Raw genomic sequence first — 18,717 nt, forward strand, 5'->3', positions numbered from 1 at the left:
AAACACGTATTCGCGTCACCTAGCTGTACGTTCACTATGGCAAATTATATATCAAATTTAAGCCCTAGATGTTAGCTTTCCAACGCAACTAGAACTGCGTCATTTGGACCTTTGTAACTCAAGTTATGATCGTTTGAGTGCGAAGAGGTCAGGCTGGACAGCTTAGCAATTTCTTCAAGTTCTTGTATTCCTTCCACTTTTGCATGCTTAGTTTCCATCCTCCAAGCCATTCCTGCCTTGCAAACTCTGAAATCACTTAACACACATATCAAGTCATCGAATGGTAATAAAAGATGATTAAAATACACAAATTAAAGACTTTAGGAAGCAAGTTTTCAATCATAGAACAAATTCTGGGAAGGAATTGTAAAACCATGCAAATAGTATGAATAAATGTGCAAAGGCTTGATAAAAACCACTCAATTGAGCACAAGATAAACAATAAAATAGTGGTTTATCAGTCTTGATTAAGATTTTCTTATAAAAAAGAAAGGGTTTGGATTTCTGAAAGATTGAATATTGTGTCTTTGAAAAGATTTTTAACGATTAGCTATTGATTTTTAAAAAGATTCATAAGGCAATGATAATCACTAAGTTTGAAACCTACTTTCTTATTAAATATCTTTTTAGAACAATTCTAAAACTCCATGGTGACACCGTGTGGTTAAGTTCTCTCTCCCCTACAGCTTTACCTTTTTAGGAACTGAATGAAGAAGCATTATGAAGAGTTATTCTGCGTTTGGTTTATATGTTGTTGTATTAATTAGATAATTTTTCTTCCTTCGTCTTTGTTATTACAATTTTGTAAGAGGGATAGGAGTTGTATGTTTTATTTGTATATTATATTATAAGCTATTATGTAAGAAGTCTTGTATATGAATCTATGCCTGTTTGTTTTCTTTAAGATAAAGTATTTATTTCTGATTTTCAAAAAAGTCAGCGATGCGATGTCGAGTTAAAGGCTCCTATTTTAATATTAAGTATATAAAGTCGTCGTGACACTTCTTGCTATCAGAGTAGCGCAGCCGGAAGCATGACATTCTGATAGTGAGGGTGTTATATTATGGTATCAGAGCAGTTTATCCTAATTAGAGCCTTGGGGATAGACTGATCATGCTTTATTACATTCTCTGAATGTCTGTCATGTTGTAGGTCTTGTCCAAGTAACAAGAATTAGAGTTTTATGCACATGACTGTCTATTGATTAACGTTGTTAGCTTACCGTTACATATCTGCTAATGGTTATGTGTACGGAAAAGTTAATGGGTTAACATAGATAAAGTAGAAGTAATAGTTAACTTATATCATGGGGTTTGGAGAAGCATTAGAAACTAATCTTTGAAGTTAGTTCCGTTTCGGAGTATGATTCTTATTCGTGCTTAGTGTGATAACTTTTTCTATCAATTGCCTTGGAAATTCTTATTCATTATTTTATTTATGAAATGTGATTGATTTAATTGTCAACCTTATCTCACTGTTCACGCATTGCCTTTGCTTGGTTTTGTATTCGGTTCTTGCTTGAAACTTTTGAAGTATTTACCCCTACCACTGTTAATAGCCATCTTTATAAATTTTATACTCCTTGACTTGATCTTGGATTTATTCTGGTACCACAAATGATTCACAGATCTCTGAAAACATTAATGATTGATTTTAGCTACCCTCACTTGTGAGCTTTGTATTTCTTTCTAACTGGATGGTGTCAACGGATGTGCTGTGAATCGTGCCATGTTATCTGACGTATCATTTATTTCTCTTTTCTTCATTTTGAAATCACTTGCTTGACTACATCTTGAAAAGCAATTTGAATTTTCTTACGCATAATTTAGTTGATTGGTTCTTAGTTTTCTTTTTTGATTCTTACAATGTGGTCATCAATTTTGAATTCCTTTACATGAGCTAGGAAAATCCTTGAATTGACTCGAACCTGCACCGTTTATTTAATCCTCTCGAAAATTTTGTTTCAGACCTTTCTAAAGAAGCTTTGATTTGATTTGTTTTCTGTTTTAATGTATTCCTGTAAGTTTGCTTAAATCTTTTGAAATATCTCTCTTAAGAAGTACATGCACAACCTTTTAATTTTAAGTGGTTTTGAACTCTGAGAGTTATTGTCATAGTGAACTAATTATGTGGTTTCATCCTTTTGTTCTATGTTCTGTATTTTATTTGTATCTGCTGTGTTGTAATACTTTGTGTCTTATAGATTTCTTTTTGAATTCTTACTTAGGATCTTTTAAAGGAATTTCACTTTTATTTTTCTCTATCCGATTATTCCCACAACTTTTCTTTAAAACTCTCAACAAGATTGCCCCTACTTTTGCACGCACTTTCTTATGTGGATTTTGAAAGCTTTTATGTGGTTTGAATACAACTTAAATTCTTCCAACCATACTACAATCTTCTATGCAAATTCTTACTTGATTATATACTTGAGTATCTTCCAAGATTTTGCATTTTTCCTAGTTAAAATTAACAAGCTTTTCATACCTTATTTTGACTTAAACCTGTCTTGGCACAATGCAACACTTATGTTTCTAAAATTTTCTTTGCAAAACGTTTGTCTCATATCTTCCTTTAAGAAGGTGAAATGATTTTCTTAGTTCTGTCCATTGTTAATGGATGTCCTAATTAAGTGTGTTCTATGTCATTCTCCATCTTGTAAACATTGTCTTGAATCATGTTATTTTCTATTTAGCGAACTGTGCATGTCCTTTATTCGGCCTAAATTTCTTTTGGCTAGATATATTCGCTTTTCTTACGATTTCTATTGAAGTTCTATGATTCATATCTCCTAGAAAAGATGTAAATTGACCCTCTTTCTAGAACATTTTGTTGTTATTGCACATTCCTGTTAAATTGTGACTCTATTCATCCTTTTGAATTCATGTGAACGTTGTTCCTGTCATTTGATTTGCTCTTCCTAGGAGTTGTATCCCTCTAAGTAAACTCGAGTTTTTTTTTTGTGTCATATGCGACTCCTAGACATGGATAACAATATATTAATTTTTTAGTACATAGCTTGTTGACGCAGGAGGTGAATTTGGCGAGTTTGAATATGAACTTTGAAAGTTTATGTAGTTTTCAAACCTCACCTATTCTGCCATCTACTTGGAAATTGTTTGAACGAAGTACAATTTAATTTTCTTTTAGCCATATTGCAGTTTTGATATATTTCTGTCGCCCTTCAAAATGCGGGTTGCATACCTTTTCTCTTAGAACATGAGGTGATCTTCCTTAAATTTTTCATCCTTTATATTCAAATGTACTAGAAGGTGTTCTTAATCATAAATTTTTAAACCTTGTAAGCGTCATCACTGACTTCTGTTAATCTTCTTCTATGATTTCCTACTTCTTTAACTCAGCTTAACTTTGTTTCAAACTACTATACTGTTTTTCCTTTTGATGTTCCTATCGGTCTTTTCTGATTTGAGGGTCATTCCTGAGGTTGCCAAATTAATTTTTCTTTTTGACACCTTTCATTTCTTTTACATCCTCGATTACTTGTAATCTTGGCAATCCTTTCAAGCTCTTACGGATTTTGTCCTTGTCACTTGCCTTTTTCTAAGTTTTAGTACCCTTCTGATTAAATTTGAGAATTGTTTTAATATCATGTACGACCTTTAGGTATAATAACACGATACGTTAATTTCTTAAGACGTGCTTGAGGATATGGAAGGTGAAGTGGTAAGTGTGTGACGTTATGAGGAGTTGTGAAAGTTTCGTTTCTCTCGGAAGAGTTTGTGGATGTTAAGCTTATGACTGGTTATGGGGTTGTGAAGTGATTGATGGAGTTGGAGAATTGAAGTTCTGAAGTGGGTACGAGACCCGTGAGTGAACATGTTATCCGTTGTTTTAATATCAGCCTGCCTTATAGCCTTTTGCCACGATAACTACCACTTTGCCTTGTGAATACCTATCTTGACTTGCACCCTATTTTGTTTCTTTTTCAAGTTTTTGTAAAATCTTGAAAACATATAACCTTTCTATATCGAGCCAATCCTGTATATTCTGCCTTACACTATACTTTACCTTTATATTTACATCTTATGAATATTCGGTATTTGAACATTTATATATATAAGCTAAGATTTCTTACCTTTCTAAAAGGTATTCAAAAAGTAGAGTACTAAATTTGTGTATTACCTTATGTATTACTTCAATTTTTGAGGACGAAAATTTTTATAAGGTGGGTAGGATGTAAGACCCATAAATTTCAAAAAAATATTATTAAGAGCTAATTTTGATTTATTTATTCATTAAGTACTTTAATCTCAGAAATTATTTTATTAAAGATAACTAAAGCAAATTTTGATTAATGAAGTTTAAAGTAATTTAAGATTTTATCCGATTTTATAATGATTGAATTATTTTCTATATTTAAATTATAAAGTTTAGCAAATGTAAAATAATAAAAATTTTATATGATTTGGTTTAAATAATCTAGATTTTGGAATTTAATACTTTAATTCTTATAAACAAATAAAATTAATTATATTATCTTCATTCTCCAATCCTTTAATTAGAATATTTTATTGAAATTAATTTGTAAATTTATGATTAAATAATATTTTCTTTAAAGATAATTTTGTTGAATTAAAACTGGTTTTCAATTACTCTACTACTCCTAATTTTAGTAAAATGATTAAATTGCCCTTAACCCTAATTTTACTATCCTCACCGCCTCTCTTTCCTCTTCACCTGCGCAGCCCCCAACCCTCCTCTCCTCACTCTTGCTGCCTTCCAACCATTCACTCACAAAACAAACGCATTTACATACATGGAGGAGAGATCCGATAGAGGAGATGCGTCGCCCATAGGGTGTGGGCTGCCATCACGCTGTCGTCAAGCTGGAGGGAGGAGCCGTCGCCGCCACGCCTCACTGTTGAAGCCCCACGTCGTTGCCGCTACTGCTCCTGAAGAGAGAGGAAGATCACGAGGGAGCTACCGTGTCGAAGTTTGGTCTGTCACCGCCGTAGGAGTCGCGTCGCCGTCAAGCCTACTGTTGTCGCGGGGGGGGGGGGGTCACCGTCGCCGATGCCTGGTCACCATCGCCGAGCTACATGTTGTCGTCGCTGTTGAAGGAGTTGCTGCCGTTGCGTTCTACTTTCCTATGTGCCTCCATCGGTGTTGATATGTCGTTGTTGTTGCTGAGTTCGTGTCGCCGCCGCCACTCGCCGTTCTAAGCTGCGCCGCCGCGATAGTGGTCACCAAAAACAGTGTTGTGGCTGTCAGAACTGCTTGGAGAAACCGCATCTTGTAGCTGCCGTCAAAGAAATCACTGCCCCTGAATGCCAGCCACGCCATCGCCATCGAACAAGGTAGAGAGGGAGAAAGTAACGTCGTTGCCTTTGTTGGAAGGGGGCTCGACCATCCTTGCCGCTGGAGCTTGTCACCGGAAGAGAGGAGGTGACGGCAGTAGAAGTTGCCGCCGCTGTTCTGCCACACCAAATGGCACTAGAAAACTGCTGCTATAGTCATCGAAAGATTCCCCTGCAGCTGCCAAACCCTATCCCACTCCAACTTAGGTTCCAACCATGGTTCGTTTATGCCGAGTTTTGTTCTTCTAAGTGTTAGAGCTGCTGCCATTGCTTCGTCTCCATGTTTCTCCTTTTTTAAGTAAGTATATCTTTTTCAAAACCTTCACCGCTAATGTATGTTTGCTCTGTTATGAATTTGATAAAGATTCTAAGATGTTGGTAATGTAAGTTCGAGTCAGTTGTTGCGTGTCGCGCTTAGAGATGCGGTTGCTGCTACAGATGGTGGATAAAGTTGAGGTTATGGCTACTGCTGTCGTTGGCCGAGGGAATGTGGTTTTGACGCATTTTGATTTTACGAGTTTCAACTTTGAGGTAGGGGCGTGATGAACGGATTTTTGTGTGGTACAGAATTTCACAATAAGTTCTCGTTGAAAGTATATCTTCTAAACCAACAAAGAATCCTTTCATACAAATATTTGGTTGTCACAAGTAACAAAACCCTATAAAAATAAACCAAAGTATTCAAACCTCGAGTTGTCTCTCAAAGAAATTGCAGGGTAGTATTCTTGTTATTGGTCATGAGTTGTATATCTTTGGGGTTTGGGAGATAAAGAACAAGAAATGTAAATGGCGGAAGAAACAAACTAATGACTAGAAAAGTCCTCGGCAAGGCATGAGAACTAGAAGTCCTATCCTCAATATCTTCTTCAATTGTGATGACAATTGTTCATTGCTCCACTTAGTTAGCCCTCTAACTATGAAGAAAGTCAAGTGAAGATAATCAAATTGGATTCACAAGTCCTAGTCAACTCTTAAGGGGAAGACTAGCTTTAGCGACATGCAATTCGATTAGCAACTTCTAATTATTAATCAACAAAAGCATTAGATAACTCAAGAGTCACTAATTACTCAACCTAAGCCAAGAAGAGAAAATCTACTCTAGCATCCTTCCAAACATTTTATCAAACACTTGGAAGGCATAAAAGGAAAGCATGGTAAATTGATAACAAGAATGAACTCTAACAACTACTAATTGCAAAAAAATTAATAACAACAATCAAAGAAAGCATAATTAATATGAATTACCTCAAATTGTATTAAAAGAAAATAAAGGGAACAAGAGAGTATTAACAATAAAGTATACAAAATAAAGGAGATGATTACAACAAAATAATAGAGGAACAAAATGTAGGAACTAGAAATTGAGGAAGGGAAGTAGATGAGAAGAAGAATTAAAGCCTAGATCTAGAGAAGAGATTAACCTAATCCTAATCCTGATTCTAGAGAGAAGAGAGAGCTTCTCTCTCTAGAAACTAACTCTAAACTCCAACTAATTGATAACTAATCCTAATTATGACTTGTGTCTAAACTAGTTGTTAACTTCCTCTTCAATCCTTGGATTTAATAACATTAGAAGTGAGTTAGATTTGGGCCTGGGAAGCCCAGAAATTGCCCCCAGTGGATTCACCTTAAGTGGGTCACGTGCGAGCACCGACGCGTACGCGTGGGTTATGTGTGCGTGTCGCTTGACAATTTGCTATCCACGCGTACATGTCGCCATACGACCTTCCATCTACGCGTGCGCGTCGATTCCAGCATCCCAAATCCTTGATTTTCCATGATTTCTCCACTTGCACGCTTTTCCTTTTCATCCCTTTGATCCATTCCTAGCCTTTTCAACCTGAGATCACTAACACACACATCAAGGAATCTAGTGGAATCAAAGGTGAATTAAAATCAACCAATTAAGGGCCTAAAAAGCATGTTTTTACACTCAAGAATAATTTAGGAGATAATCATGAAACCATGCCATTTCATTGTATAAATGTAGGGAAAGTGGATAGAATCCACCTAAATTAAGCACAATATGTACCATCAAATAGCGACGCATCAGGGCATTTTCATTAAACTCATTTTTATTCTTAAGAATTGTTATAAATTGATATTTAAGCAAATAAATATTTTTAGTGATTATGGAGTCTTATGAATTGAGCTGAATTGCCTTGAGTGAATGTGATTGCTTACTTGACTGTGGCTATTTCTGAATATTGAGTTGGTATTGAGATAGTGAGTGAAAGATTAATTTTAAAATCTGGTTTGAATGTTTACCAAGTATAATTTGAGAATTGGAAAATGATTTGATGTTTGAATTAATTTGACTTCGGAAAACGATTTGAGATTTGAGAATGACTTGGGTTTAAAACCATTGAAAAAAATTATTTGAGAAAATGTTAGTTGGCTTTATTAGAAATGAATTGAAACCTGGAAAGGATTATAATATTGGAAATGAGCTTCATTTGTTGAAAAATGAGTTTTAATTAAAAATAGTCTGAGATATTGAAATTGATCTGATTTTGAAATTGAGTTGAAAGGAGTTTGAGAAATGGTTTTGTAGGGATCACAAAAGGGTGGCAGAATCTGAGTTTTAAAGGAAATGCTGCCGAAATTTTATAAAATTAGAAGTTTCACTTGAAGTAGTTATTTTAAAAGGTTTAATTTTACGCATTATATGGTTTAATATTACTTTATTTATCAAAGGAAGAGTTATGTTTTGGATTGGGAATTGTTAGTGAACGGAATGAAAAGTAGGATGATGAGGATCTTCTTTGAAATATGGTTTTGAATGAATTTGGAAATGAGATCTGGATTGATGAATGATGATAATGATGAGAATGACTTAGACATTGATGAATGTTGAATGAATTATTTATATGGCTTATGAAATTGAATTATCTGAGACACGAGTTTCCCTAGGTAAATGCAGTGGCTTGCCACCACTTGTTCTAGGTTGAGACTCGATACTCTGTTGACCCTACGATGTAAGGGTGACTGTGCACTATAAATTCCCGGAAATGTTACCTCCATTGAGCAATATTGATTATTGAGAAAAAGCTATGCATTGACTTTTGGGGATGCACGTCAAGGGGCAGTCTAAGGTTTTCGGACTTGTCGGGTTGGCTAGATAACCGATAGATGAGCTCATTAGCCATAGGACAGGCATGCATCATATGCATTTGTATGCTTTGCTTGGGTTTGAACTTGTTTTGGTTTGCCTAATTGTTAAACTTTTCTTAACTGCTACCTAAACTATTTGCTGTAACTGTTACCTAAATCTGTGCTTTCTTTATCTGTTTTGCCTGTGTTTGTCCTGGTGTGCAACTTTTGAGAATGAGTTTTGGTGCTGAATTGATGATTGTGTTGATTGGTTTTGTGGTTGGTCCCTAATTAAGATTTTCTTATAAAAGAAGAAAGGGTTTGGATTTCTGAAAGATTGAATATTGTTTCTTTGAAAAGATTTTGAACGATTAACTATTGGTTTTTAAAAAGATTCATAAGGCAATAATAATCACTGAGCTTGAAAATTGTTTTCTTATTAAATATCTTTTTAGAACAATTCTAAAACTCCATGGTGAGACCGTGTGGTTAGGTTCTCACCCCCTACAGCTTTACCTTTTTAGGAACCGAATGAAGAAGCATTATGAAGAGTTATTCTGTGTTTGGTTTAAATATATTATTGTATTAATTAGATAATTTTTCTTCCCTCATCTTTGTTATTACAATTTTGTAAGAGGGATAGGAGTTGTATGTTTTATTTGTATATTATATTATAAGCTATTATGTAAGAAGTCTTGTATATGAATCTATACCTGTTTGTTTTTTTTAAGATAAAGTATTTATTTCCGGTTTTCAAAAGCAATGCGGTGTCGAGTTAAAAGCTCCTATTTTAATATTAAGTATATAAAGTCATCGTAACACTTTTTGCTATCAGAGTAGCGCAGTCGGAAGTGTGATATTCTAATAGTAAAGGTGTTACACAATTAGCTATATGCATGATTTTATATGTTGTCTATTTATATATATTTTGAAAACATATAACAAACTAAGCTAAAAGTTGTGTTAAGTTTGAAAATGATCTTATAATTTTTTGTGATGACAAATATTTAATTAATTTAATTAATTAATTGATTAATAGCTTGACTTAATATGTTATAATGTTTTAGCTTTAAAATTGATATAAATATTTTTTTGGTGTCAAATTGAAAGAGATGGTTGTTGCTAAATGGACAAGGAAACATATAACAATGATGATGATTATGCATAGCAATAACCAGAGTTGTCATCAAGCAACAGATAGATGAGCACATTGCATTAATTAAAACATATTTAAAAATAATCAAACACAATGAGCAAGACTTGAAGAGCAATTGGAAATGTAGCTGCTGGCTATAGAAAGAAATAAATCACGTAATTAATGAGGACTCAAAACTGCAACAATTAACTAAAGAATTATTTTTGATACGATAATATTAGGAAGATAAAAAAAATTAGAATTTATCTTATTTAATATTAATTAATTATTACAATAATGTTAAATAAAGCAAGTTCTAATTGTTTTTGCCTGATATTATTTTGTTATCAAACATTTCTATTTTTAATATAAGAAGAAGAAGGTTTTATGAATGTTAAAGAGAATAATTTAGAAATCAAATACTACATAATTGAGTATCTTTTTTCTTCACTTTAGTTTGTATTTGATATTCAATTTTTGAGTCTTCCTAGTACTAAGAAAAAGATATATGATCATCTGAGAAAATATTTTGAAAAAGTCTATGAGTAATAAGTCATAAACTAGGAAGAAAACACAATACAGTTTCAATTTGTTCCAGTCTTGGTTTGTTCTGTTTTGGAGAGTTTGCTTGGTCTGGAAATCAGTTTGTAAAGCACGGTATAGTGCTTTGTTTGTCATGGTGTTGAACCGATTTGGTTTGTTCATCTTTGTCTTTATCTTAATCTTGAAATTGTTGACTGTAATCTTGAAATCGTTATAGTGAAATTCTATCATAATTGTGGTGGAGACTGGACGTAGACCTCATTGCACCTCGAGGTTGAACCGGAATATATGCTGGTATCGTTTTCTCTATTTCTTCCTCTTTTATCTTCTAGTGTCCTACCATTTTGCCTTATGATTAAGTCAAAATTCAGTTATGCTTTGGTGTTATGACACAAGGTTAAAATACAAATACGCATATATAGAAATAAATATTATACTAGAAGCCAGTGACAAGATTTAAAACTCGAGGAAAAAATAATTCGTCGATCATTCACACTCAATAACGTATATATATAAGCGCATCAAAAAAAAGGTAGATAATTAAAAGTTCAAAGGAAGAAAAAGAGTAAAGAGACATTTATAAAAGTATATATAAGTATCAACTAGTCTTGGCCTGCAAAGATTAAGTCGGCTAGAGTTTATAATAGTAAAACAGTTGGATAAACATAACCTATCTCTTCAAAATACATCATAAGCCTCTAAAGGCAAGTCTTCAAAACAAGTGTATAATATAAGTGTTTCCCAAAAGAAGTAGAGAGCCTAAAATTAAGGCACAATAAAAGGTCTTCTTCGTTATCCTTTCAGATAAACCTCCCGTTCACTGAGAAGCGCTGGGACCTGCATCTGAAAAGTAATAATTTTCAAAATGGGTGAGAACATCATTCCTTACGTGGTTCTCAGTAGGGCAATAATTCCAAATGGGGACTATGTAAAACCACATGAATTTGCTAGGCAATCCAAATCTCCAATCATCAAGGTTCAAGCCTAGGGTTCTTTCTAATCCGAACAAAGTAAATAAACTAAATCTCAAATATATTAATGATCTCTCAATAACTCCGAATTGTCGCAATGACTGATTTTCTTGAACCGTATTCCATTCCAATTCTAAACTCCCCATCCTTAAGATCAGCAACACCTATAAGAAAACAAATTTGTCGTTCATCGATTTATTAAAACAAAATCAAGTAAACATACTACCCACTACTCACATACTTATGTTTGCATATTTAGGAAACTCCCGTGCATGCATGGCGTCAAGATCCAAGCTACACATAAAAGGTGGAACATCCATCGGTTAACTAACTATGGCTGGAACCACTACCGTTTTCGCCACAACCTCACCTCCCCCATCACCATCCTCGTCCTCATCACCGGCTTCGTACGTAACTTCGAACTCCTCATCGCTATCATTGTTCATTCCCAATTACGCTTCAGCTCTATCATCTTACACATCTGTGTCATGTTGAACCTCATCCGCTGCTATATGCTCAAACAACATATAACTCAATCATCGGGTGTTGCACCTGAGTTTGCTGGTGAATATGAAACATCTGCTGAATACTTATTTCGCGACGATTGGCATAACCTCAAACTTTATCAGGCCACCAAATATGACAACTGGACTCCTGTAGAGAATGTTGGTCACCGTCTTTAAAATATCAGCCTCTATGCTTTGACAGAGCCCGTATTGTAGTTCTGCAAACGTTATAGTGCACGGAACCACAAACAAAAATATATTTTCACACGCAAAGTTCACTCCCTCATATGTATTTCGTATGACTTCACTGTTGTGGTAAATCACTATATTTGCAATGCCGTCTATCGCACCAACCTTGGAGGAAAACACCTCTTTCACAATGAAGCAAAATGGTTATGAGCTTCGGTTTTTATAAGTAGAAGACTCGCCTTACAAATTACGTGTTGCAATACCATCCAACCAGCGTCTGCCACGTGTACAACATGCAAGATGTGTGTTGCCTGCCATTCTTCCACGTGTAAATCACGCATGATGTATGTTGAACGAATGTGCGCCACATGTCAAACATGGATAGTGTGTGTTGCATTAAATTTGGAGTAGTGTCTAATATATTAGTTGCCTGCTGAGTTAACATGTTACCTACATGTTGTACCTACACTTCTGCAACATTCACCCACTTGTATATACACAAAAAAACTTTCATGTCCAGCAAAATCATTCATCTTTATTCTATATTAAATTCTTTACCCTCACGGATATGTTGGATCAGCGATACTTTTTAGGAGGTCTATGCTTGGGTAGTGTGAATTTATAATAAATTGCTAGCTATTAGCTATTTTAATTTATCAGAAATTGTTATTCTTGATTTATATATAGATTATTTCTATCATATTTTAATAAATCATATCACAAACTCGTTTTAGATTACATCACCATTCTTGAGATCACATGAAAATAATTTGCAGATTTAAATACGGAAAAAAGATCAAGTACAATATAAATTTTATAGGTAAAATGAAGTCACACATTGTAAAACATTAACACCTAAACTGAAAATAAGAGAGAAGATTACAAATGATTAACATATAGTATTATTTTATACGAGAATATTAAAAAAATAAAAAAAAGTTAAATTTTATTTTATTTAATATTTATTAATTATTAATTATTAAATATTTTTATTATTTTCTGTATATATTATCACGTTGATGTACTATATATGCACCCATGATGTATAAAAAAAGAATGAGAAAGTATGAGGAGCCAATGAAATATTTATACAATAATATGTATAATTGAGATTTAAGAAATATTAGAGATATAATTATTAGTGTTACCTTTTTTCATCAGCTGGAACTTTTGAAATGAATGGTACCATGATATGATATTAGAACTCTAGATCCAAAATTTTTTCCCTCAATACACAAGTCTCCACCGAATTGGCCCCCTTGAAAATTATCTTAAAAGTAATTTAAAAAGAATAACATCTTTTCATCTTATAAATACCATAGGATTTCGGAGTACCATCTACAACAGCAGAACTAAACACCAATTCGTATCATATCTCCGATAATCCCAAAAAACCTTAAAATGTCTGCCACACTAAAATCTCTGCTCCAAATTGGTGGTGGTGAGAATGAGCACAACCCATTAACCATGTCCGATGAGCAAATCTTGGAGCAGATTTACACAACCCATGTCCACACTGACACCAAGTTTGATGTGGACTCACTTTTCACCCTAGTTGAAAACACCCTTAGACGCTCAACACAAATTGTTGACAATGTTGTTCAGGTTTAGATTCATATATTATAATTTATTATTAATTTGTTTTATATATGTTCTCTCTTCCATTGTCCTCTTCTCATACTAATTTTGTTATTTTTATAAACGCTTGTAAATAAATTTTTACAGGGTTCCCAAGCAAGCGTGGAGAACATAGATGACAAAACCCCCCAGCCCAATTTCAACTCACCACTTTGTACCCTCAAGCAGATTTCCTCGGAGGTCATAATCCAAAATTAAACTACTTAATTACAGTATTAACTAAATAAACAGCAAAATAAAAGCTAAAATCTTACTACTTAGTTGGAATTAGATTAAAATATAAAAATATGAAAATATAGTGACCTACTATAATAATTATATACCATGGAACAGATGTCATGCAAGCCACCGGGTGAGGAAATTGCTCACAAGACCACACTAGCCATCCTCAACAAGCTCTCAAACTATGAGTGGGATGCAAAAGCGGTTCTCACTCTCGCCGCCTTTTCTCTCGAATACGGCGAGTTTTGGCTGCTGGCTCAACAGCAGCCAGTAGATCTTTTGGCCAAGTCAATAGCGATACTGAAAAGAGTACCGCTATTGGCAAGGCCTGCGGCGGTGCAAAAGCACCGGCAAGCCATCATTGAGCTAAACAATTTGGTGAAAACAACATTGCAAGTGATTGAGTTGGTCTTTGAGTTGGAGAAGCTCTCCACTTATGATCACAAGGATGTGCCTGATTTGGAGCCTGCCGTTGAGCAAATTCCTGTTGATGTGTATTGGGCCATCATCACCATAGTTGCAATTGTTACTCAGATTGATTGCCTCACCACTGAATCGTAAGTAATTATTTATTTTAATTAATTACCTAAACCCCACCAAACTCTAATAAACTCTATTTCTATTGACAAGAAGACTAGTTGCATGCAATTTAATTAGCACATGGATATAATTTATGATAAATAAATATAGGTAATACCTGATGGTCACACTTTATAGGACAAGATTTGATTTATTTTTTTCCTATTGGTTTATATGTTGATTTCTTTAGAGAGCACAAACAAGAACTGTCCCACTATGGTCAAAAGATCAATATCATCCTCAGCAAATTGAGGAAGCAAATCACGCTGTGCAGACAGCAGATAAGTAAGTATACCAATACCACATATAACGATTATTTTTCATTTTTTTAAGATTTTTCTTAGAATTAACATTAAAAGTAAAATTTCTTTTATTATCTTTTAAAATATTCCAATTCCATACAATATCTTAAGCTGAATTCACTCTTTTTAGGAGGGAAAAAGGATTATTATTGGAGCTGTGAATAAGAAGCAAATTAGATGATTTATATGTTGTGCTTGTATCTTTAATTTCAGATGAGGCAAAATACATCCAATCGCTGAGGAAAATGTTCAAAACCCCCACTGAAATAACAGAGGTGATTAAGTTCCTGATTTTCGCAAACGATGCCCCACAGCCACTGTTTGATGGTGCCACCAAGACCACGGTTAGTAGTTATATCATCTTTATGTATATTTAAAAAAAATGTCAAGTGGTTGTTCTTATTATGATTGTCTTATATTTAAATTAATATCAAAACTTTTTTTACTTTTTATAATAAAATATTAATTTCTAGCATTTTTATTTATTTTTAATATTAAAAGTAATTGAGAAAAAATATAAAAAGTAATTTACGGAACAAAGTGTAAACATTAGTTCTTATTTATGGATTGTTCTCTCCTAGCCTCCTACACAAATAGAGTTACCCCTCTTTAAATTTGTCGTACGTACCAAATGATGAGCGTTTAAATTTTATAGTGGAATTTTATGTTTATAGAAAAGAAATCTTTGATACTCATAAATTACAAGTATTAATAACATTGAATATGTAACAAAAATTTTTTTATAATAGATTCATAAATGGCCCTCGCGAGTTTTACACAAGTATTCCTTAAGAAAATGTGTGACAGCTTTACGTTTATGTGTATATAAAACTATGTACACGTATAATAGCAAAATTTTTTCCTTAATTCTTTGATGCGATGGACAAGTGACGTGGATGGATGAGTTGCTTCATCTCGGTGAAAATGACCATACATGTCACTAGGTCAAAAGTTATTCGATCCAAAATTATTAGGTTAATGCCCGTACTCTAAAATCAACGCACTTAAAATTGAGTTTGACCCCACTTATGAATAAAGTGGCCATGATAACAATAACGCCAAAAAAGTCAATAGAGTGAGTATAAAGCAAAAGTATATATTTCTTTACTGCCCCCTCCCCCTAAAATATAAGGTGTACCTCCTTATTATAGTTTCTTACTTTATTGTCTTTAAATTTTTATATGAATATCAATGATGATTGTATAATAATTTAATAAATATTCACATACATGCTGTTTAGATAATTAATGTTAATATCTTTTATTTCTTAATTTTGTATTTATATTTTTATGTTAGTGTTATTTATTATATTAATTTTTTGCAATGTATGGTATATAATTGGACATAAATGATGTTTTCTTATTATTTAATATTTATATCCTTACCTTTGTATTACTTAGGCTCTATTATATAGTATATACACATATCCATATCCTGTGGCATACACTCATATACTCTATATAGGTAAAGTTCATTATCCTATACGGTGTAGACAAAATAAATAACCTTCAGAAGAGACCAGAAAACTATATATTTCTAGAGATTTTAACGTAAATTCCTCCAGCACACTGGACACAATTATTGCGCATATCCTTGCTTTTGTGATCCTTAATTAATTTTTATTATTCATCAATATAAATAATTTGTTGCGATATGTATAGGTTGACATCAGTGTGCTAAAAAAGAAGAACGTGTACCTGTTCATCTCCACTCTAGACATCACCGAAGAAGAAATTTCAATACTCAAACCCGTTTATGATTATTCAATCAAAACCAACGACCAATACAAGATTGTGTGGATTCCAATTGTGGAGGAGTGGAATGAGCAGGCACGCAAGAAATTTGATTCTCTAAAAATCAAGATGCCATGGTTAGTGGTGCAACAATTTGGAATAATAACAGGGTACAAGTACATTAAAGAAGAGTGGCAATTCAAGAAGAAGCCCATGGTTGTTGTGTTAAGCACTCAATCAAAGGTGCTTCACACAAACGCATTCCATTTGATTCATGCTTATGGAATCAAAGCATTCCCCTTTACAAAATCCGATGAAGAGAGGATTCACAACGAAGTTCATTGGGTTAACTCTGTTGTTTCCAACACTAGGAACCCCATCCTAGAATCTTGGGTAAGTGTACATGCTTCATGTATACGCACAATCCATTAGAATATTTCCAATTTGATTAATTAATTAAAAATCATGCTGTATTTACATAATACATTAATCAACACATCAGTTATTCGTATAAAATATATACTAAAAATAAATTAAATAATATATATTTATATATAAATATATAATGACTAATTTAATAATTTTTTTACATAATATTTTTTATTAACTAATTAAAACTTTTATCCATTCATTATTTTGTCTTTTAAATCTAAACACTATTTGACATTAGAATTAGCTTTAAAAAGCTATTTTTTTAAAATAATAACATAGAAGAATTTTTATTGAGTTCAATTAAGAATTTAATTTTTTAATTAATATCAATTAATTTTTTAAAAATTATTTCTTACTTTAAATTTTAATTTTTAAATCCTAAATATTAACTCCAAACTCTAAATCCTCCACAAAATAAGAATTAAAAAAATAATTTTATAATTAAAACTAAATTAATAATAAAAAATAAAAAATTAGTTACTTCTTCTGATTTTTTAATAATATTTTTTTTAATGACAAAGACACTCTTATGAAAAGCAGATCAAAGAGCAAAAGTACATATTCTTCTATGGAGGCAAAGACAAAGAGTGGATCCAAGAGTTCACAAAATACGCAAGCGCCCTCACAAACGACGCCACCATAAAGCAAGCAAACATCACCGTCGAACTCTTCAACGTTGAGAAAGAAGACAAGAACTTCCTAAGCCGCTTTTGGAGCGGCATAGAAAGCTTGTTCGTGACCAAGGCTCACAAGACCGTCGATGATGCGGTAACCAAAGAAGTGCAGAAGATGCTCTCTTACAAGAACGAGACTGGGTGGGCCCTACTCAGCAAAGGGTCCTCCGTGGTCCTCAGTGGCCACGGGAGCACCATATTGAAGACGGTTGCGGAGTTTGAGAAGTGGAAGGAGGTTGTGGTGAAGAAAGGGTTTGAGTTCTCGTTGAAGGAGTATCATGAGAAGATAGTGCGCACTACTCATAGATGCTCCCACCTTGAGATTCCTAACGTCGCCGGCAAGTTGCCGGAGACTATAAAGTGCCCTGATTGCCCCAATACTATGGAGATTTACATCAGTTACAAGTGCTGCCACAATGGGAGTACCACTACCAATGCTATTCACTAGAGAGAAAGAGAGAAAGAGACTCATCAAGATAATGATTCCGGTGGTTTTGATTTGTGGGTGTTAACTACTATATGATAGAGGTTTGAGTTACTGCTATCTGATGATCACTCATCAGATGAAATAAAAGTTACGGGTTCTCTGTGTGAGTTTGCTATCTTAGATGCATGTAATCTCTTTATGGGTATTAATTAAAGGAAATTAATATGAAACCAACTAATAATCAGTCAAGAATGGAATAACATAATTAATTATAATTAGTTTTATTAATTTATAATTTAATTTATTTTTTAAATTATTGTTGACCACGTTTAAAACATGAGAGAAGATATGCTAGTGATAGGAGAGAATCACGAAACAGATGCTTTGATCATTTATTAGTTGGTTCCATATAATTAATTATGTTTTATTAATGCGTAACACATGAAACATAGAAATCATATCCAAAATCATCCAATTTACAAGAAAAAGAAACATCCGTATGCCTATCAATAGCAACATCCGGTTAAAGTTATCGGTGCTTCTAATTTATCAGTTGACTGATTCTTGGCTTATATAGAGTTGGTTCCTAGCATTGTTGTTAATTAAATTATGGCTCATTCAAATGTTTATTGTCTTCCACAAATTTTAACTTTACATTAATTAACATGTCAGATAAAATTTAGCTAAAATAGAACTAAAGATTATAAGTTATGTACCCTTTAAAAAACACCTAAACTACGCTAAACTGTAGGCTAATATCTAAGTTCATTCACCCGGAGGAAAAACGTCACCACAAAAAGTTAAAAAAGAAAATGTTTCTCACTTCTCATGATGAAAAAGTAAACTAAAAAAAAAAAAAAGAGTATATACATATTTTGGTTCTCAAAGAATTTCAGACTGGACACTTTAATCCCCAACTAAAATTAATTACTCGATTGGTCCCTAACAATTAATT

At 33.3% G+C, this 18,717-nt stretch overlaps 1 protein-coding gene across 1 annotated transcript; it reads left to right on the forward strand.

The window, feature by feature from the left end:
* The first annotated feature begins 13,084 nt into the window (after positions 1-13,084).
* LOC112711272 (protein SIEVE ELEMENT OCCLUSION B) lies at positions 13,085-17,992 on the forward strand. The gene is made up of 7 exons (XM_025763882.3): positions 13,085-13,360; positions 13,481-13,573; positions 13,727-14,172; positions 14,385-14,479; positions 14,710-14,840; positions 16,158-16,622; positions 17,202-17,992. The coding sequence occupies exons 1-7, from the start codon at positions 13,157-13,159 to the stop codon at positions 17,781-17,783; spliced, it is 2,016 nt and encodes a 671-aa protein (XP_025619667.1). The 5' UTR covers positions 13,085-13,156; the 3' UTR covers positions 17,784-17,992.
* The last annotated feature ends 725 nt before the right edge of the window (positions 17,993-18,717 follow it).

Source organism: Arachis hypogaea, chromosome 9, assembly GCF_003086295.3.
Source record: "Arachis hypogaea cultivar Tifrunner chromosome 9, arahy.Tifrunner.gnm2.J5K5, whole genome shotgun sequence".
Lineage (NCBI taxonomy): Eukaryota > Viridiplantae > Streptophyta > Magnoliopsida > Fabales > Fabaceae > Arachis > Arachis hypogaea.

Bases quoted from the DNA above. Each gene is read 5' to 3' on its own strand.
- LOC112711272 (XM_025763882.3), top strand. From the start codon at position 13,157: ATGTCTGCCACACTAAAATCTCTGCTCCAAATTGGTGGTGGTGAGAAT. The intron at 14,173-14,384 runs GTAAGTAATTAT...TGATTTCTTTAG, and splicing joins GATTGCCTCACCACTGAATC to AGAGCACAAACAAGAACTGT. The intron at 16,623-17,201 runs GTAAGTGTACAT...TATGAAAAGCAG, and splicing joins ACCCCATCCTAGAATCTTGG to ATCAAAGAGCAAAAGTACAT.